This window comes from Podarcis muralis, chromosome 1, assembly GCF_964188315.1.
Source record: "Podarcis muralis chromosome 1, rPodMur119.hap1.1, whole genome shotgun sequence".
Lineage (NCBI taxonomy): Eukaryota > Metazoa > Chordata > Lepidosauria > Squamata > Lacertidae > Podarcis > Podarcis muralis.
In genome coordinates, this window is record NC_135655.1 from 68,615,692 (window position 1) to 68,637,424 (window position 21,733).

A 21,733-nucleotide genomic window follows, 5' to 3' on the forward strand; every position below is an offset into this window, starting at 1 on the left:
TCATGCATATTGATGTTCTATTTAGCTGGAGCCATTTCGTATGTAGATAAAACCTCTTAACAGCATGGACGACTTCCCACGTTACAGACAACGTCGCAGGGGCCTGCTTTGCAAGATGCATCGGAATCCTGTAATATAAAGCAACTTGGCTGCCCCCGCGCCAAATTCATCTCCTATCCTGGCCAAGCGTCACTTTAGAAGGGAAGAGGTATCTCTTTAAGCGGCTGTCGCACATTCACAGTTCACAGAGGGGGCAATTTTCCACCATTGCAGTTCTGTCTTGCACAAGCAGACATTCCAGGAAAGATTTATAACTCACATCTTCTTACAAAACGCTGAAGCCAGCATCTTATGGTTCCCTCTCCTGGTTTTACCTCAGAACAATCCTGTGGTGTAGATTAGGCTGGGAAAAAATAGTGATTTTTTTGACCAAAATCACTCAGCAAAATTTATTCTCCAATTTCAGATTGTAAAACTGAATGTTTCAATTGTGACTACAGCCAATACTACCAAGATTAAACATTCTATAAAATTAGAAAGGAAACTGCCATAGCTACTTTATACCTTGCTTTAGGAGCCATCACGTGCTATTTTGGACACAAAGCATGCATTTGTGAAGGGCCACCTGGGTGGCGCTGTGGGTAAAACCTCAGTGCCTAGGACTTGCTGATCAAAAGGTCGGCGGTTCGAATCCCCGCGGCGGGGTGCGCTCCCATTGCTCGGTCCCAGCGCCTGCCAACCTAGCAGTTCGAAAGCACCCCCGGGTGCAAGTAGATAAATAGGTACCGCTTTATAGCGGGAAGGTAAACGGCGTTTCCGTGTGCTGCGCTGGCTCACCAGATGCAGCTTTGTCACGCTGGCCGCGTGACCCGGAAGTGTCTCCGGACAGCGCTGGCCCCCGGCCTCTTAAGTGAGATGGGCGCACAACCCTAGAGTCGGACACGACTGGCCTGTACAGGCAGGGGTACCTTTACCTTTACCTTCATTAATGAAGAAAGGACACCAAGGCAGAGAAATTTGGTAAAACAAGTGTCAGAACAACCAAAGAGTATCCATATATTTGTGAAGTGGGATCATGGTGCTACTTACATTACAAAAAAATAATAAATCCCTATGCATCCTTACCATCTGGGTGGAAATAACTAGACTGCAAAGAGCCCTGTGGCAGTTCAAAGATGTTCAGGTTAATTGTTGCTGAGTCAGTTGGCTGTGATCTTAAAATGGTCATAGCAGCTCTATAGTTTCTACTACCGCATATTGAGAGCATCTTCATGCACTGCTGCTGTAGCATGCGTTTTCCCATACATGATGTTTGGCAGTTTAAACAAAGAGGATGGGGTTTGTCACATAGGTCTTTTAATATGAAAAAGCTCCAAAATGTTTGCACCCACACTTTGGAACTCCCTGCTTATTGAAATCAGGCAGGTACCTCCACTGTGCTTTCTCAGTGCATTTTTTATTAGACAAGCCTAGCCAGCAATACAGGATATTGAGGTGTTTTGTTTTTAGCTTATTGCTTATCTTTTATTTTTAAACGTTTTACTGGTACTTTTATTGTTTTTGTAAACCACTGAGATTTTTCACAAGCAGTATAAAATTTTATGAAATAAAGGCGTAGAAAACTTTTGGCATTACTATCGTGTATCGAGTTATAAGCAAATAATTAAGCTGAAGTTTGCATGTATTATGAATAGGTGTGTGTGTCAATTTGAACTTACTCTATAGTTTATTACTGTAGATCATGGCAGAGGAAAGTTGACAACTTAAATATGACATGAGATTCCCCATTATGAACCTTCCTTGACCCTAGTACCAGCCTTACCACAAACATCCTGAAGGCATTCCGGAAATGTATTTAGTTCCCCACACCTTGTAAGGGTCCACACATGTGAAAAAAAGTTGGGAGAAGTGCAGAGAGAATAAATACTATGGTGCATCTGTACCAGTGCAATAAAATATACCTCCTGTATTGGCCTCTACAGCAGGTGCTGTATCTCTCCAACCATTTGATTTTACTCCCAAAGGCACACTTCATTGGCATCCCTCTGTCTTAAGAACACTTATTTCATATAATAAAACAAGCTTTCTTTATTCCTTTGGTGTAAGAATTTCTCGTGGGCATAAGGTTAAGGGTAAAACATATTCATAAATGGAGGCATGTTATAACTCCAGCAAAAGATCCCAAACTTCTTTGATGGTGTATGTATGAATACACGAGTGCTGGACAGGCATGAGTTCAGACACATACTTTTAACAGTATTAACACCTTTTTATATCCACCTGTGTCAAAAAGCAGAATTTTGCTCCCCAAGTTTTTCTCCCCATGCTGAAAAGCTGCCTAGGGTTGTCATGAAGGACATGTTGTTGTTGTTGTTTAGTCGTGTCCGACTCTTTGTGACCCCATGGACCAGAGCACGCCAGGCACATACAAAGGACATACAAAGCCCTAAGCATATGAACATCAGCCCTGCTGGATCAGATCAGACTTACTGTTTTTTTGTTATTGTAGTGACCAACTAGGAGCCTATGGGAAAACCAAAAATGGCATAAGTGCACTGCTGATTCGCAGCAACCAGTACAGTGGTATCTCGGTTTACGAACTTAATCCATTCCGGAAGTCTGTTCTTAAACCAAAACCATTGTTAAACCGAGGCGTGCTTTCCCTAATGAGGCCTCCCACCGCAGGTGCCCTTCCACCATTCGGGTTCCATTCTTAGACAGAGGTAAAGTCTGTAACAAATGGCAGTTTTACTTGCATGCTGTGTGAAGTAGTGCCAACTTTTGTCTATCTTCAGGTCCACCATTCAACTTAATTGGATGACCCTGAGTATTGCAAGCCTCCCTAAGTTACTCAGCTTTACAATATAAACTAAGCTACCACACACTATAGGGACGCAGGTGGCGCTGTGGGTAAAACCTCAGCGCCTAGGACTTGCCGATCGCATGGTTAGCGGTTCGAATCCCCGCGGCGGGGTGCGCTCCCGTCGTTCGGTCCCAGCGCCTGCCAACCTAGCAGTTCGAAAGCACCTCCGGGTGCAAGTAGATAAATAGGGACCGCTTACCAGCGAGAAGGTAAATGGCGTTCCGTGTGCTGCGCTGGCTTGCCAGATGCAGCTTTGTCACGCTGGCCACGTGACCCGGAATTGTCTTCGGACAGCGCTGGCCCCCGGCCTCTAGAGTGAGATGAGCGCATCCCTAGAGTCTGGCAAGACTGGCCCGAACGGGCAGGGGTACCTTTACCTTTACCTTACCACACACTATATGGGATTTGTATAAATATATTAGGGTAGCCAATGGGGTAGCATTCAGCTTCCATAGGGGCAGAGTCCATTGGCCATGCTGGCTGTGGCTGATGGGAATTCAGTCCAATTGACAAATCACATTAACCCTACTCAATAAGTTTGTGCTGCTACTGTTTGCTGTTAGGAGCTGTGGTGCTAAGTCCAAGGAGGAAAAGCCTTATTACAGCAACCCAAGGGGCCCAGTTCTCTAAATACCAGAACCTTACCAGAGATGTCCAGATGAGAACAAAGCATTTGCAAAGTTGTACCCGCTACAAAAAAGAAAATCCGCAGGACGTGAAATTTTAAAAAGCTCAAAAGACAGAATGGCAATGAAATGTCTACAGGACAGGTTCAGGAATCCAACTTTATTATGCTAGTCTGACCAGAACCTGAATAAAAAGATAGATGGAAGATCGTCCTCTCTCAAGCAATTTGGATGCTACATAAGCCTGCCTTAATCAAATCCACATTGAAGACCAAAGTCAAGAATGAACCCATGAGTGAAAAGGGAAAGCCCTTCGTCTGGCTTGAGACAAGTGAGAGGTAGGTATTCTGTTAGGAACCCTTACATTCCAAGCACCCCCCAAAATAGATACATACAAAACAAACACGCATCACACAAATTGTTTTTCCGAAGACTGCATTTTTGAATATCATAATATATATGTTCATTTCAGTTTCATTTTATAGATATAAATTCAGATCATTTTTCAACCTGCCTTTAAAGTTCTGGAGGTTTACACTTAAATTAAGGTAGCTTGTTCAGCATCAATTGTAACAGCAGATGACATTGAATAAAAAAAACAGCCAGGAGGGGTAAAACATTTTACTTAAAATATTTGACACCAGTGATCTCAAGGCAAGATCAAGAACCTCAGCATTTAAGATTTTATATATGTGTTTTATAGATGGGCTCTAAGCCAGGCCAAACACATGTTGATGTTGGCTTTTTCACTGAATCATTTTAATAGTGGTCCCAGTAGGGAGGACTTTGTTACCTTTCTAGTTAATATACTAACTAACATACCACCTGGAGGCAAGGGAGAACAAATTGTAGCTTCAAAAATGAGACTTGGTAACTGTAAGGCCATGTTCACATGATCATACCTTAGCTTTATAAGCTGGAATATGAGCAAATCTTTTTGCCCAAGCATGCAGCCCCTTGTGCAAGCCACAACTAAACCAGGAAGTCTCTGATTAGTCATAGTTATCCATCAAACAAGCCAATCTCAAACACAGTTTGTGATCCTGGCTTATTCTGAAACGGTAACCACCATTTCTCAGTTCAGATATAAAGGCAAACCCCAGTTAGAGTCTCCCTGCTTTAATCACAGCTTACGTGAAAGGGTTATGTGCTCAGGCAAAATATCTTGGTACAATAAGCTGGGATATGAACCAAGCCACTGATATAGCTGGATCAGGCAAATGAAAGAATGTCTGCTTTTGGACATCGCAAGGCCAGGGTGGGGTGGGTATGAAAACAAGAGACAGAATAGAGATGTTAAAACCTCTACCCAGGTCCTAGAAAAGGAGCAAAAGGATGAGAATAATAATATTCCCAAATATGGGAATAAACTTCAATCAGATCCAACCCAAGTTAGCCAAATTACTTTTTTTAATAGATTGCATATGTAGATGTTCACCACCACACTTCAAAATACACTCCTGTAAGAGCAAATCTTCATGTCAGATTTCACATGCTGCTGAGAAAATGAACTCCCCTCTCAGCACTTTAAAACATGAAGGTTTCTGTATCCAAATTTCCACTTGTACATTGACAGCTTTAAGAAAAAACAAAGGACACAGAGGGTGTTGCCATTTTTTTTCTTTTTTAGCAGCAATGAAATACCACTAACCCCTTTTGTACATAACCAAATTCAAGTCACAACCAGTGGTGACTGCACCACAAAGTCACCAGGTACAAAACTGCTAGTTTTAAATAACTTGAAATTTTTCCCCAGAACATCCCTTTTTTATAAACAAACATTTTGCTATTTTTGTACATAGGCTAGCAGGCTTGTTTCAATATGAAAATGCTAAATCATTTACAGATTTAATCAGTTATGTAGTGCTACAATAAGTGTCCGATATTCTACATATGAACAATCTTGATAAATGGAAATGATGAAGTGTTAAGTAAGGCTATCCAATTACCTTTATGTACATTAAAAGAATAGATACCCAGCAGGAGAAAGGGTAAGGGGGAAAGATTGGGCAAATACTCATAGTCCCACAGGTGTAAAAATTAAATTGGCCTTCTAGCTTGTGTACTGTAAATGAGACCTTTCCAACAGTCCTGCAGCCAATGCCTTTTTTTCTTCATAGAAAGGAAGCTGTCTTCATGACATTACCTCTTGATTTCTGATTTCCACAGCGTGTCATTTGAAGCTCAAGTGTCAGGTTCTTCCTATCTTCATAAAACCTTTCCAGTATTCGGTTGCATGATCAAGTCCCACTTCCCGGGTTGGCTTTTCTTTTTTAAATGTTCAATCTACCAATTCATTTAGAGTGAGCTGTAGATAACATGAACCAGTTCTGGAACCACTATTGGGAGGAACACAAGCTCTTCACTACAATCACACAGTAGGAGGAAAAGTAGTGATAATTCAATTCATTCCTGGGGCTGGACCACCAAAATTGAATGAACTTGGCACAACTGGAGCATTGAATTTGTATCCACCATGCTTTTCAATCATTTTGGATTCTGAAAGGGAGAGAAAAATATAATTATCTGAAAGTCACAATCCATGTCTTGTCACAGCAGTATCAAGCTCTTGATGTGCACATTCATGCGACGAAGGGCTTTAATTTTTAAAACAAGAAATTATATTTTCAAATATCTTCAGAGACAAGCTCAATTTCAAGCAGAATACTAGGACATGAAATCTCCCAAAAATGGGGGGAATGTGTAAGCCACCTTGAGTTCCTTGAAAAAAAGGAGAGTTATAAAAGCAATAATAAATACATAATCCAAGCTTTGTTTTTTAACTACTGCATTACAAGAGGTTGGACTAGATGACCCTCAGCAGGGTTCCTTCCAACTCTACAATTCTGAATGTACAAGGTGTTACAAAATCTGAATGTTGAACATTAACTTTGTTAATCCTATGCAAAGATCCACTTGTATCAGGGGCAAGAAAGAGAAACAGGGCATGCAAACTTGAAACATATACCAGCTGCCAAAAGGAAAAGAAAGAGAATTCTAACATTTTTACAAAAAAAACAAAAACACTTGGAAGACAGGCAGGTCCACAGCCATGCCCTTTCTCCATCTGAATAGCTAGAAAACACATACACATGCATGTGTGACTTCCAAGAAAAATCAACGGTCAATTAGGTGGCATCAAGCCCAGAAATTTCCATTTCAAAAATTGGTACTTCAATAAGCTGCAAGATCAACACAAAGCTTGTCCCCTACAAGCAGGTCCTCTTTTTTCTTAGAACAGGGTGAGACGGAGAACTTTTAGGTCCCTTAATAAAATGCGAATACTATAGCCAGCACTTAATTGTAACGGATTATATCAAACATAGTGAAAATATGCGTACCATGGGCTGCTCTTCGCTGATCTGCTAAAGTTGCTACATCCTGTAACTGTTTTCTTTGTTCTTCATTAAGACCACGTGTCAATGCTTGGTACCACACAGGGTTACGATTCTGAATTGCTACAGAACAAAGAGACATGTAGACATTTAACAGACAGACTAAAGATAGGCTAAGAGTTCAGCAAGGTAATGATTTCTTTGCTCTGCAAAGCTTCTCACTCCACCACTACCCAGGCTTCTGGTAATACTTTCTCTCAAGTCCAAATATTTCCCTCTATACCAATTATTGGCCTAGTTCACTCCACATTCCACTAAAATGGAAGTACAGTGGTACCTCGGTTTAAGAGCAGCTGTGTTTATGAACTATTCGGTTTAAGAACTCCACAAAACTGGTAGTAGTGTTCCGGTTTGCAAACTATTAAAACAAATTACAATGGAGTTAACTGAAATGCCAATTAAGGAAAAGGGTCAACAGTTTTTGTAACACATAAAAAACCCAGTTTGGATCTATATTATTTCACTGATACCACCCGTTATGTAAGCTCATGGAGACTTGAAAATGCAACAAAAAGGTAAATTCCCTTACAACTCTACAACGTGTGATGTCTATGATTTTTAGTGCCTAAAGTAGATTATGTAAGACTCATTGTAGCCAGACCTTCAGTTCAGTTCGAGCACATAACAGAGAACACAATGACATGCTTTTAAAGGTCAGGAACTCTTTTAAAGGTCAGGAACAATTTTTAAACATTAGTTTAATTCCTACACATAATGAGAAATGTATCTAGGTGTTACAAAAGTTTAAGATATTTGCTGTCATTTTGATTCAAATTTAAATATTAGTTTCACCCTTATAGCTACATTGTATTATTATTTTATTTATTTTAATACAATTATTTTAATATCTATATACCACAATTTCTAAGTGGGGTACCACAGGGGCATAGCATATATCATAAAATCAGTTAAAAGGAACCATAAGATCACAAAGCTCACTTAAAATGCCTGCTAAAATAAAAGAAAGTCTCCACCAAGCACCACAAGTTCAACATAGAGCGGAATGTCTGATCCCAGCTAATTGGGAGCTCCACAGATTGGGCCCACAACACTGAACACACAGCTCCTGATGGAAACTGGTTATGCAACTGAGTCATAGGTGAAGGGGTAAAGGGGACCCCTGACCATTAGGTCCAGTCGTGGCCGACTCTGGGATTGCGGCGCTCTTCTTGCTTTATTGGCCGAGGGAGCCAGCGTACAGCTTCCGGGTCATGTGGTCAGCATGACCAAGCTGCTTCTGGCGAACCAGAGCAGTGCACAGAAACAGTGTTTACCTTCCCGCCGGAGCGGTACCTATTCATCTACTTGCACTTTGACAAGCTTTTGAACTGCTAGGTTGGCAGGAGCAGGGACCGAGCAACGGGCGCTCACCCCGTCACGGGAATTCAAACCGCCAACCTTCTGATCGGCAAGTCCTAGGCTCTGTGGTTTAACCCACAGCGCCACCCGCATCCTGATGGAAACTAGGCATGCAACTGAGTCATAAGAGACCACTAATAGTGACTCCTGCAAACACCTCAATAATTGGGAAGAGATATAGGACAGGGGTTACCAACCTTTTTGGATTAGTGGGCACATTTTGAATTTTGAGAGGATGTTTGGGTTACCAGTCACAAAATGGCCTCCATGTGGAGTACGAGATAACGAAAAAGCAGAATGTTAACCATCCTCAACAACCTTAGGTTGCTTCATTGAGGTAACCGAACCACACTGAGGTACAGACACATTCAAGGGTGTGCCACAATACAAAAAGTAAGATTTCTTCACCCACAGACCAAACAAAACTGCCCACTTTCAAACTTAACCCATATCATGATTGGTGTGTGATGGAATGCCTCAGCTGCAGTTTTAAATCATAGTCCTCCCTGAACTCTAATTGCCACCCCATTTCCCAATTTCAATGAGAGTCCCCCCACGCAAAAAAGAGAATACCATTTTGCTATGCAAGATAAACAGCAGTTGGACTTACTCTGAAAAATTGCTTTAAATATCTGATATTCATCAACAGGATTATCTTCATCGTCAATAATGGTTGAATATCCCTCCAAAGCAGTCTCTTCAGCATCATCTTCTTCCCAATCTTCATCATCACCATCTTCTCCAGCCTGCTTTGCCAGAATCTCTAAATATTCCTGTCCATCTTCATCAATATCATCTTCATCACTCCCAAGTTCCTCTGTAAGAAGATATGGCTCAAGGATAAAAAACAGTAGTGTACTTTTCTCCATTAATTTATGTAATATTTGTACTTCATAACAATTCCACAATTTTAACCTAGGGCTAGGCTCTAGGATTCTGTTTTGCTTTTATCTGGGAAAATTTGGTGCATTTACAATGCCCTAGATGAAAACTTTCTCAGTTTGCACTATACAGCTTGAAATGAGAAATAAAAGCCCAACAGAGACATAAAAGAAAAAATACAAAATTGGACAAAGTGAAGAGCACTGAAGCAACAGTGAAGTCTGATTAGGTTTGCTTTTCAAAAAGCAAAATGAAAAGTAAAGATACTTGGCACGAAAAACTAAGCTACTTGGCCTGATATTAAAAGTGTTCATAATACAAGGATAAAGCAGAGGAAACACTGAATGAGTGACCATAGCAAATATAGTGTGTAACATAGGAAACAAAACACCAGGTGAAAAAGAAGGAAATGACAGGCCAAGATACAAACATCTGAATCCTATTTGGAAGAGAATGAATAAAGCAAGGAGGTAAAAACAAGAACAGGAAAATCAAAAGACAGACGTACCAGGATTGAAAGTTCATTGAGAAGCTGTCACCAGAACATGATAAATATTGGTGAACTGCTACCAGAGAGGTCAATGCTTTACCTGCTTCCTCGTCATCTTCTGCTTCATCATCATCATCACTATCATTTTCATGCTCAGCATGGCAAGCATATGCTCTTTTCAAGCCATTAAATAAAAGGATGAAAGCTGGCAGGATTTGGCCCGAAACCTGATTTAAAACCTGTGGTATTTGTTCCAGATCAATAAGTGCACACAAGCCTAGGACACACATTTTTCTGTCATGAAGCCTGAAATGCAAGAGGAAATTTCATATTACATTATTTTTCAGCTTTAGGAAAAAGAAGGTGAGTAGTATACAATCCAATGGAGACCTTAATTTAGAGAAGTGCAAGAGCAAATAGGTCTTAAATGTACAATAAAGCTTCTTTTCACTTATCCCCAATAGATGTAGCCCTGCAGAAGCCATATGAAAAGGTGGATGAGACATGCACTGAGTGCACACAATTTCAGAGCACCGTGCATCAGAACTGTGATCCCCAAGACACAAACTTACCCCAAGAAACAGTCCACATCATTAAGCCACTGTGTAATGAAGTGATTTGTAACGGGCTCCACATTATTAGGGAAGCGTAGATTTTCCAAAGTATTCAGAAGTAGATGAGGATTGTAATACAGAGCAGCTATGGCAACCTGGAGGCACATCGTTCGCAGTTCGCTTGTTTTAACTTCTCTGGTCAACCGCTCTAAAGCAGCTTCCACAAATAAAGGTATACACTGCAAAACATTTAGAGTGACAACATTCAGTAATAACCCGAATTTTACATTCATTAATAACCCCAACCAGATGCATCTTTTAACTCAGGGCGGCCCAACTTTTCATACTAAGTGGGCCACCAGAGTACTTTGATGCAGAACTCATGGGCCGCACACTGTCTTGACACCGGGGGTGGGGAGCAAGCCCAAAATTTGACACCTCCCAGCCCTTGTGTTACCTTCCCAAAGCTGGCTAAGCGAGGCACCAGGCTTTAGGAAGGGGATGCAAGGCTTTGGCAGGATCCAAGAGCCCCCCACTTCCTCCTCAAAACCGGGAAAGCACAAACTAGGTTTTGGGAAGGAGGTGGGGGGACCCTAGAACCCTGTTAGAGACCTCAGGCCTCCTTCCAAAAGCCCAGCACATCACTTTTGATTAAACATGAAAAGGGTAGGTGACTGTGTCTCCTCTAGAGAGTTGAAGCTATCATATATTTTTGGCAGTCAAAAGTCCATTCCACTTACCTGATCAATGCCACGACCTTTACACTGTAGAATGATCACCTCTAACAGTTTTGCTGCGTGACATTCTGCATCTTCTCCTGCCACACCTGTAAGGACCTAAGAAATACAATTATACCCCATCAGTTTCAGTACTGGATATTTAGTAGCATTTATTCTTTATATTTTCAAAGGAACAAAATTGTTAAGGAAACTCTGTCATTCTACCTCCCATCTGCACAGGCAGGCTGCACTGTGTGTATCAGAACCATATGAAAAAAATATTAATTGCGTAAAGAAGTTACTGGCTGAAATCCCAATACTACTGTTCCATTTGCAGAACGGCTTTGATCCAGTGCTGATATCTGCTAATATAAGTAGAGGGGATTTTCACTGATTTCTCCTTCCTGCTGCTGCCTTCTATAACTTCCAAAGAAATCTGTTCCAGAGGATTGGGGGACCCTCCAGACCACTGTGGAGGGTGGTGGTGGTGGTGGTGGACTGCAGGGGGAAACTGGTAAAGACTGTTTCCTCTTCTCTGTTATGGTGGGTGCCTCTGCAAGATCAAAAGCTGTTCTACAAGTAGAACAGCAGTGTTGGATTTCACCTAGGGAATATTATTTTATATCCACAAAACTGAATTCCTGGTTAGGTTAGCCAGTAAAGGATCTGAATGTGACTGATCGTTTTTATACATTCAACTGTAACTTAGGTATACATTTGCCGGTAATTATCATATCACAAAACTTAATGACATGTGAGTGTTTCTGTCCCTCTCACCAACATAGTTTTCTATTTATTTCAGTGGAAATAGAAAATGTTCTGCCAACTGAAATGAGCACAAAGGTACACAAAATGCAAGCCTAATCCAGCACTGGTGATCCAGGTGAAGAAACAGGCTTGTATATACAGATTCTTCTTCCAGATTTCAGACAGACATAGCATTTTGTGCCTGACTGTGGAAGGGGAAGGAAAAACTGAATCATCTAGCACCCAGGAATGTTGCCCCATTCTGGAGATTCTTCTACACAGAAGCAAGCAGCTGTGTGCATGTTAATGTGTAACAATATGCCTTAGTGTGAAACTACATTATTAGTACCAGTAAAACTGACAACACCAATACCAAGTTAAATGAAAGCCAGTATATACGTAAGAGCTCGTTTTTGGTGTTTGCATTAAAATTGGGAGTCCCCGTTTTAAAATAGTGTATATAGATATGTAGGGCACAATTCAAGGAACCTCCTTTGCATGCATATAAGTGCATACATTTCAATCTTTCTTTTCCACTGAAGTTCCCTGAAACTTGGGAGCAGGTTGGGGACAGACAACTGCCCCATCTTAGCAAGGAACCACAGGTTTTAGACCTAGCCGCTCTGATAATCTGTTTAATTCAGAAGGCACTGGGATTTCTGTAGACAGCCACAGCATGAATAATTTTCCAGTTCAGCTCAGCTGCAAAATCACTGTGAGGTCATGTACAAAAACAGGTGTAATGGAAACTGGTGTGCTCATGTTTAATTCAACTAAAATCATCCACCACTTTTTAATAACCTGACTTTGAAGGCAAGGTTATGATAAATAACCAACCACAATACCGCACAGTAGTAAACCAAAGCCTGAATACAAAGAGATGTGTTTAAATTACACTTAGTATGAGTCCAGCCCACATTCTATCTCCATGTTTGAGAGTTTGGAGGCTGGTCAGTGGTAAGCTTGTCGTTCGACATCACTGCACCAGTACTATGATCTCAAGTTGCTCTTTGGCCACAATGCTGTATGTGAGCAACACAGTCTAAATGCAAAACACAATTGGACTGTATTACTAGGCACAGATTAGAAACTATGCACACACATGACTGTAGCCATTTTAATCTGCTTCAGGGGAAGAGTAATACAACTGCATGACTGGTTACTGCATGGGAGCTTTCAGAAGAGTAGTAGCTGAGCACCACATGAAGTGTCACACATTTCCTAATCCTTCATATGGTGCTCAGCTACTACTCCCATCATATCTGACCATTGGCTATGATGGCTGGAGCTGATGGGAGTTGTCCAACAATATCTGGAAGGCTACAGGTTCCCCACCTCTGGTCTACTGACTCTCTGTATAGCTGGATCCACCACGTATTTTTTAAGCAAAATGGACCTGCAATTCCAGAGGCCCCAATAATTTAGCTTATCTAGGTCTGTGTAGAGTTGCTGGACCTTGCAGTCTCTTGAATGTGAATTTGGATTAGCTGCTGGAAAGGCACAAGTCTTTCTTTCCTAGATCTATACTGCATAAGGGATATCTACAGGATTTATTTATTCAGCAAAATTTATCTACTGCTTATGTATAAAAAAAAAATCTAAGTGGTTTACAAAAGTAAACAAAACATTAGAATTCCAAACACACCCTAGTGAAAGACAGGTATTAAAAAACTTTCAAAAGAAAGGTGTCTGGATAGGTTTGTCTAAACAATGATTTAAACAGGCACTGAAAAGAACAGAGCAAAGTCACTTGCCTTGTCAATGGGCAAGAAGCTCCAAGTGAAATTCAACAAATGTGGAATAAATATTTTTTAGCACCTGTAGCAGTGCCAGTTCTGCAGATCAAAGCACTCCAATGGTATAAATTTAGCTACAATGATAGGAGGATTAGTGAGCTACTTACCTTTTTGCACATACTGTAGATCATTTCTAGGTATTTTGTATCAGACAGGAGTGTATCGGTATCAACAGTTACATAATTATGCAACAGTGGCATCATATCTGCAGTAAAAAGATTAATCAACAGTTGTTATTTATGTGTTCTCTTGGTCAATATGAAAAGCTGCAAGGTACAAAAAGGTATCAGTATCATTCAGTTCTGCAGTGGCCTGCCTATGCTATACAGGAAGTTCACCTGTAAAGTAGTCAAAGCCGTCCTGCTGGAATACTTCAAAGACCAGAGGCAAAAGCTGCCACATCTGTGCTGAGACCTGCTGACAAGTCAGACTGTGAGCCAAGGAGAAGATTTCCTCATAGAATTCTGGAACAGGAAAAAAAGATGTCATGAACCTTGGCTTGATCCAATCAGTGCACCACATGCAAAGTAATAGCTGAGGGGTGGGGAGACCTCTTACCCAGAACATGCTGTTGTAACACTGTTCCTATTACTTGCAAACAGATACCTTCCAACTGCTGGGTAATCTGAAAGGAATGGTTTAAAGGAAACATGGTCAATGACATAAATTGCTTGTGTTAAGTATTGGAGGACACATTTGGGTCTTCAGAAGTAGAGTACAGGAAAACTATTAATTAGATGGGATTAAAAATTATGAGGTTGGGTGGACAAGGTTTCTAATAGGACCTTATCTTTGCTGCTTTTGTCTAACTTGGCTAGTAAGCCATAGGATCGATACAGAATAGCTGAAACTTTCCCTGAACCTTAGATTAGGATAAGTTTTAAATATTGGAAATGGTCCTAATTGGTAGCAGCTTCTTGAGGAGCCTTAAATATGAATACAGAAAGGAAATAGAGCAATTTGAGTGAAATCACAACCTTGGAGACAGAGAGAAATTTGGAAGGAAGGAGGGCTGAAACTGGGAATTGTCCTAACGGGAAGCCTCTTCCAGAGGAGATTTAAATATGCCAAAGTAAGAAAAAAGAATGGGTAACAGTCTGGGAAATGGTTTTTATTTAGGGGCCAGCGGGTGTAAATAAATTGGGACATCAGCAGACATGGATTAAACGCTTGCAAAAAGCAACAATAAGGATAATTTTTAAAGGGGAAATAGTCTGTAAGCACAGATGTGTAATGTATAAAGTGGTCTGAATGTTTCAAATATCTGTGCAGTATATCACAAGTTTAATTGTTTAGCAGTTGGGAAATTGAGTAAAGGGACCTGGAATGTAAGATGATTTGGTTTATTTACAGAACCAGAAGAGGGGGTGGAAGGAAGTCCGGGGATTTTTTTTGGGGGGGGGGAGGAGTAAAAATATGTTCTTTTTGGTTATTTTTTAATGTTAATGAGAAATGTGCGGGGTAATCTGGTATTGATACAATGTGGCATATACTGGATTTTTGTAACTGAGAATTAATAAAAATTATTTAACAAAAAAAGGGTAAGTTTTAAATAAAACACACAACCACAAATTACTTGGGTGGGTGGCCTGTTTAAAAAACATAGAGTAATCAGAGGCAAAGCACATTTACAAAGGTGGTCATTACCATTATTTGAAGTGTTTAACACTAGGACTGTTTTATAAGCATCAGAACAAAAAGAGTTAAGTTCTGATCAAATTTATGTCTTTAATAGATGTTTGAGTACTAAAGGGTTAAGACTATCGCCTTCTTATCTCTGTCACAGAGAAGGTTGTTCAACAAAGTTCTCATCCATTTCACTGAACACACCTGCTAGGTTCATATGTCCTAAAACACACACAACGACTCTGAAGCCACTGGTCTCAAATACAAGGCATGCAGAGAAATCAGATATTGCAACGTCACCACCTATCTATTGTTTATTTATATATCTGAAACATTTTAAACCTGCTCTTCAGCCAAAAGAGGTTCTCAGAGCAGCTTACAAAGATCAGACTTGCAATCTAAAAAGTCACAACACAATAGGAAAAGGTACCATGAGGGAGGAAGGATTCTAGTCAACATGGCTGTGTGCCATTTCATACTCATGCAGCACAATGGAGAGCCTGGGAGATTCATGTGTTTCCCTCCCTTTACAACTGAATACTTTTCTGTTTAATTAATTTGTTACGAGCATTTTAATTATTTCTGGCTTTCTACTATTTGATTGTTTTACCCACTGCTTTTTATATATCTAGCTTTCTGGTTTATTTTCACAGCTTTGTTTTTATGTTGATATGAACTGCCTGGAGCTTTTCTTTGGAGTTGGAACAGCATGATAGAAATTCTGCAAAGTCAGTCTTTAAATCGGCTCTTAATTGTACTCCTGTCTTGTTCATACCTGCTGTGTCATCTGGCACGGCTGAATAACTTTGGAGCTGCAAGCTAGCCAGGAACCCCTTTCTGAACCTGGGGTCATATCCTAATTAGCTACAATAAGGATGGAGGGAGCTGGATGGATGAATGGATGAATTAATTAATTAATTAATTATAGGGATAGTTTGTGAGGAAGCTTCAGTAACAAATCATTAAGATAAAATGCAAAGGAGAAGGAACAAGGAAGACAAAAAAATAAGACTGCCCACCAGCACTAAAGCACAGGTAACAAGCTTAACAAAGCTCCCTTTGCTATTTTTACATATAAGAAGCTAGTTTTCTGAGTAAAATTATCAGTCATAGGATTCAAAGATGGGTCCTCTTACAGATCAGTAACTAACTAAAACAGGGCAGTCCAACACATGGCCCAAGGGGTGCATGCGGCCCTTGAGGCCTTTTTGGTGGCCCTCAGCAACAATGGCACACACACCCTGTCGCAGCCTTCATGCTGCCTTCCTAAAGCCAGGCAAGCAAGGCACTGGACTTTGGGAAGGAGGACTGAGGGCTCTAACGAGGTCCTAGAGTCCTCCCACCTCCTTCCCAAAGCCTAGTTAGTCCTTTCACTACTTTGGGAAGGAGGTAGGAGGGCTTTAGGACCCTGCCAGAGCCTTGCACCTCCTTCCTAAAGCCCAGTGACTCACTTAGCCACTTTTGGGAAGGTAGCAAGAGGACTGGGTTTGTGTGTCAAATTTTGACCTCTCTCTCCGCCCCCATGGCCAACAGGGCAATGTGCGTCCCATGGGTTCCATGTTGAAGTACCCTTGCAGCCCACTTGGTAGGAAAAGTTGGACTGCTCCGATCTAAAAGAATAGGAAGTTCAACGGAACCTTCCTTTTCAGAGCATGGTACCCCTGAACACCAGATACTGGGGACATACAAATGCTTTTTGCTGTGATTCTATGCTTCTTGAAGGCATTTGGCTGCCTAAACTATACAGATCAGTTTTGATCCAGCAAGGCTCTCTTGTATTCTTATGAAATCCCATGAACCAGAGAGAGGGCTATGAAGTATTGTTATCTGCTCTATGGATGACATCAAAGTCACTGTTCCCAGCAGGAATCAGGACCCTATGACCCTCCTGATGTTGGATTACAACTCTCATCAGCCCCAGCCAGCATGGCCAGTGTTCAGGGAGTTGAAGTTCCCCCATCTCTGCCTTAAAAGCTTTCAGCCTTTCACCATTGCTAGGAGCAGAATCATATTAAGAAAGGTATGAAAATATACTTGTTTCATATCATAAATACAGGTCAGGTTTTTAACTTTGGGTCTATTTTTAAAGCACAGCAGGCTCACACATAGTTTCTCACAAAAATGAATTCTACTAAGTATTGATTCCCTCTGGAATCTGCAAAGCGCTGAGGTACTTAGAATAGCAGGTGTTTGTCTTGTGACCTCTATCTTTCTTCAAAAATAATTTGTATAAAAGTGCAAAGCAGTTTTGTAAAACTCAGTCAGGATAAGAGTTTGTTTTTACAGTTTAACAAAGGTTAACAACAAAACAGCAACTTATTTTCAATAAAAATAGGTTCACAGAATTTAAATACTGATGCTGGCTCCCTACCAACCCTCTTAAAACAAGGCTATTTTGCAGCTTTTCCTGGATACAAGCAAAATAAATTTCTTACCTCTTTGTGATCTTCAACAACACTGAGGAGCGTATCAATGGTATTCAAGATGCCCATTGCTGTTACTGCTTTATCATCACTGCCTTCTTCATCTGGCCCTGTCTGAATCACCTGGTTAAAAGTCATTGCCTACAAAGAGAAAGAACAAAATCTCAGTTAAGAGTTAATAGGAAGCTCAACAGCAGACTAAAGAATCATAGTGTAACAAACAACATTTTCAGGACTCTTTGCAAAAGAACATTATCAAATAAGACTTTGTATCAGGGTGGGGTGGGGAAGAACTCAACCCTGATGTAGAATTTGGGCTTCCTTTTAAAAAAAAATTAAAATACAATTAATCAGGGATGCAAACTGATAAAAATGTAAAAATCTATTTAAAAACAAAAAACAAAAAAACAGCTAAGCTAAGAGGTTGCAGGGGGTGGAGTGGGGACTGCTAAACAAAGGATATTTCTACCCAAACGCCTCAGCACCACTTCCCAAGCTTTATCCCCCTGGAGCAGCTTGAGAAAATGGCAAATATTACCTCCTCCTGCCCATCAGCAGAGTCCCAAGAGCAGACTTCTGCTTCTTGTAACTCTGGCTCCAACCCCAAATCTTTAAAATAACCCAACAACGCTACAGTATTTGGGATTTCTGTGGTATTAACTAAGTCATTTTTCATTGAAAAATTCAGAGTATCCCAAATATGTATAATTAAATCTTCTCTATTATGCTTTAATACAAAATATTATTTCTTGTCTATGTTTTGCTACCACCAACACACTAACTTTGGCAGCAAACTAAGCAGGTTAGAATATGTAATTGACTGTCTACAGGATATTAAAACAGCAGCCAGCATACTATACAGGCCATAAGCATGGTAAAATAGTGTGACTTACCAAATGCTGGGTCATTTCTACTGCTATAGGAGTAACCTCTTCACTATATTCACAGATCATTTTCTGAATCACATTGGTAAGATCATCATTCTCAGTCTCTCGAATAATATGAAGAAGAGCCTGCATTACAGGTCTAATGAATGGGGTAATATATTCCTTAGCTGCAAAAAAGAAGAAGCAGGAAACAGATTACTTTATTGTAACTTACAGGAAAACAGCAAGTACTTTAAATAAGAGGTAGTCAATGCGGTGCCCTCCAGCTGTTGTTGAACCACCACTCCCATCAGTCTCCAGCCAATGGGGCCAAAGGTCAGGAATGAGGTTACCTGTAGCCCCAACAACATCTGGAAGGCACCAAGTTGGCCCTGCTTTAGGCATTCTTTTACAAAGCCACATTCTGATAAAGGCCATTTCAAGTAATGCTCAGCTTATTGGCATGAATGTAGCTTTCAATCATCTTTTCAAATGTATGTACAAATCATAATCTGCAAAACACCACTACCACTTCCCCCACGCTTTCCCCCCTCCCTGGTTCTGGTTCATTGTGCTCAGTTTCTTGATATGGAAATCAGATTGCCAATCCTGGACCATGTGCCGCTGCCACCCACCACCCTATCCTTATTATGGATGTTACTCTAGGAATATTGCTTCCCCAGCAATAAGATGCCTCAGCCTCCAAGGAGAGAATCCAAAAGGCTCCTTCAATCTAAATCATGCACCTGCCGTTGGATCTGGTGTGCACCCCCCAATCCCAGTGAAGCTGTTAGATTTAGGAAAAAAGCTGCCAGTGAAAGTATTTTTTTGAAGCCTATTAGCTGTGGAGTGTGAAGAAGAAGTTTTCAGGGGGAATCGAAGCACATGTGGAGGTTAATGTTTTTCTCTTCAGCTGCAACCTCCTTGAAAAATCCCCTCCCAACCACAGAAAACTTAGGCTTGGGGGGGGGCGGAGAGAAAGGCTTTCATTGTCACTATTGGGAGCTTTTTACTTAAGTCTAATTGCTGCACGGGGAAAAGGGAGAAGGGGAGGCAGAAAGAGCACAGGAATGCAGAGGGAGATAGTGGGGTGGCCCCACACACCACTGGCCGCAACCCCACTGTCCTGGGATGGTGCCCCAAGGAAATCCAGCCCTCCAAATAAAAAAGGTTGCCACTCCTACACAACACTGTAAGGTTACTTGATAGGTCAAAGGGTAGGAAAAAGCACCTCTCTCTTGATTACTAATCAAAACCTGCAGTGCTATGGCAGCTTCCACCTTCACAGGCATCTCTCTGTCATCAATTAGGCATCTTCTTGTCAGTTCAAGGGCTGTCTGCAGATTCTGGTCACTTTTAAACTTTACTTCACAGAAATAGTGAAGCACCCAGCAAGCCTGGAGAAGATGATATGCAGTTTTAGGTAATTATGGACATACCTATCCCACACAACAGTTGGGAAAAGCACAAATGCAAGACAGAAATGTGAGAATCACACTGAAATGTTTATTTCCCCTTTAGATAGACATGTATGAGAGTTTGGAGGCTGATCAGTGGTAAGCTTGTCTTTTGACATCACTAGACCAGTACTATGATCTCAAGTTGCTCTTTGGCCGCAGGTTGTATGTGAGCAACATGGTCCATAAGCAGAACGCAAATGGACCATGCCACTAGACATAGATTTGAAGCTACGCACACAAATGCCTGCAGCCTTTCATTGGGAGGAGAAGTCAGGAGTCAAGTGACAAACTGCATGATGGTCTCTTGAAAGAGGAAACTTATCACATGGTGGCTTTAATTGCATGAAGAACCAGCTGCCTCATTTTCAGGTTGTAGCATTGCTAAACTGCTCTTAAAATTTACAAACCACAGCACCCCTATCCCACTCTCACAGAGGAGTTATACTAACAGGGGACTTGCGAGAAAAGCTGTGATCATGAATTCCAGGATATTGAGACATGGCATCTTCAAGATCATTGCCACTCTTAGTGTGGCCTCTTTAAAAAAAATTGGGAACCCAGATAACAACTTCCACAAGATATTACACCACCCCTTCTGCAAAAGCCCTGGCCACAACCCACACACCATCCAAAACCACTTAAGAGAAATCATATGCTCCTCACAATTTCACATAGCCCTTTTGTGAAAGAAGCTATGCCACGTTAGCCCTCCCCTTCACTAGACATCTTCACCAAGAGGCTACCAATGGAAAGAGCAGATGAGACTGGACCTGGTTTTACACTTACCCGTGCTCTCATGTAGCCTAGCTCGCTGCTGAAGAGAGGAAACACATGATTCTGTAGCATGTACTCCATCTGATCTTTGTATATCTTTTTCTGTTGGAATATAAGACAACGGAATGCAAGACAATTAGAGATCAATCTAGCTTGTCAGAAAGGATGGGTGAATGGAAATAATTCCTGTTAAGATTGCTAACCCTTCTGCTAAGGTAATTTTAAAGTAAGAGTATGTCAAGATAAAGTTAAATTTAAAAAAGAACTTAGACAAAACTAGCAATTCCCAGATTTAACAGCAGCAGCTGCTGCCAAAAACTGGACTATCAAAACAAAGAGAAGAGCCTGTGACAGACAGGCGCAAACATTTAGCTGATTCATAGTTACAGAGTGTCAAAATGCAATCATGGAAAAATTATTCTCCAGCCTCAACTTAACAAAAGCCTGTTAGGGAAAGTGTCAAAAATTAGATGAGTGCTAAAGTTTATTGTCAATTCATAAGATTCTAGAAATCCAATAGGAAAACCCAGCATCTTGGTCAAGAGGTAGATAAGATATCTACACCACAGCATCTCCTACATTGCAAATTCAAGACCGGCAATATACTGCATTTAAGCACTCCTGTCCCAGTCCTGACAGGATTAACCCTCTCTCAAATAGCCTAATACACCCAAATCGCAAATGTTTGTTTGGGAAGGTAGGGTTGCCCACCTGGTCAGTTACAGCAACACAATTCCACCTTTAGCAGGTGGTCAGAGATCTCACTGCTAAAGGTTCACATTTTGGCTTGGCTTAGCAGTCAGGCTTCATTTGTGGCTGGCACTGACTGCCCTCCCTACTTCTCTGCAGGCACACACACACACACACACACAAACACAAACACAAACACACACAGCCTCTTAAGGGGAGTAATATTTTCTCTCATTTTCTTTTGGGATTTGGAATAAGCGTGCAACAGCATCTTGCTGTTTCCCACCTGTCATGAAGCCTACTGCAAAAAAGACACACACACACACACACACACACACACACACACCCACCCAATATCTTCTACACATCGAAAAACTAGCAGAAGGTGTGGGGTCATGATACACTTCACACTGAGCTTTGAAGAAGGGAAGTAGCTGAAAAGGTGAACTTCACTCCTCATGTG

At 41.0% G+C, this 21,733-nt stretch overlaps 1 protein-coding gene and 2 non-coding genes across 3 annotated transcripts in view; all 3 read right to left on the reverse strand.

Annotated features, from left to right (window-relative positions):
- Window positions 1–3,907: 3,907 nt before the first annotated feature.
- Window positions 3,908–21,733, reverse strand: part of IPO7 (importin 7) — a 39,118-nt gene continuing 21,292 nt past the window's right edge. The window contains exons 13-25 of the mRNA XM_028731652.2: window positions 20,593–20,682; window positions 19,578–19,743; window positions 18,374–18,534; window positions 17,493–17,621; window positions 13,990–14,056; window positions 13,770–13,895; window positions 13,539–13,636; window positions 10,910–11,005; window positions 10,188–10,408; window positions 9,716–9,921; window positions 8,854–9,060; window positions 6,831–6,947; window positions 3,908–5,988 (exon numbers count right to left, since the gene is read on the reverse strand). Coding sequence (XP_028587485.1) covers window positions 5,891–5,988; window positions 6,831–6,947; window positions 8,854–9,060; window positions 9,716–9,921; window positions 10,188–10,408; window positions 10,910–11,005; window positions 13,539–13,636; window positions 13,770–13,895; window positions 13,990–14,056; window positions 17,493–17,621; window positions 18,374–18,534; window positions 19,578–19,743; window positions 20,593–20,682 — 1,782 coding nt within the window. The 3' untranslated portion in view covers window positions 3,908–5,890. The remainder of the gene's footprint in view (window positions 5,989–6,830; window positions 6,948–8,853; window positions 9,061–9,715; window positions 9,922–10,187; window positions 10,409–10,909; window positions 11,006–13,538; window positions 13,637–13,769; window positions 13,896–13,989; window positions 14,057–17,492; window positions 17,622–18,373; window positions 18,535–19,577; window positions 19,744–20,592; window positions 20,683–21,733) is intronic.
- On the reverse strand, window positions 12,562–12,743 carry LOC114585842 (small nucleolar RNA SNORA23). The gene has a single exon (XR_003704002.2). It is a non-coding gene; the product is annotated as a small nucleolar RNA SNORA23 (small nucleolar RNA).
- Window positions 19,872–20,052, reverse strand: LOC114585835 (small nucleolar RNA SNORA23). Its single transcript, XR_003704001.2, has one exon. It is a non-coding gene; the product is annotated as a small nucleolar RNA SNORA23 (small nucleolar RNA).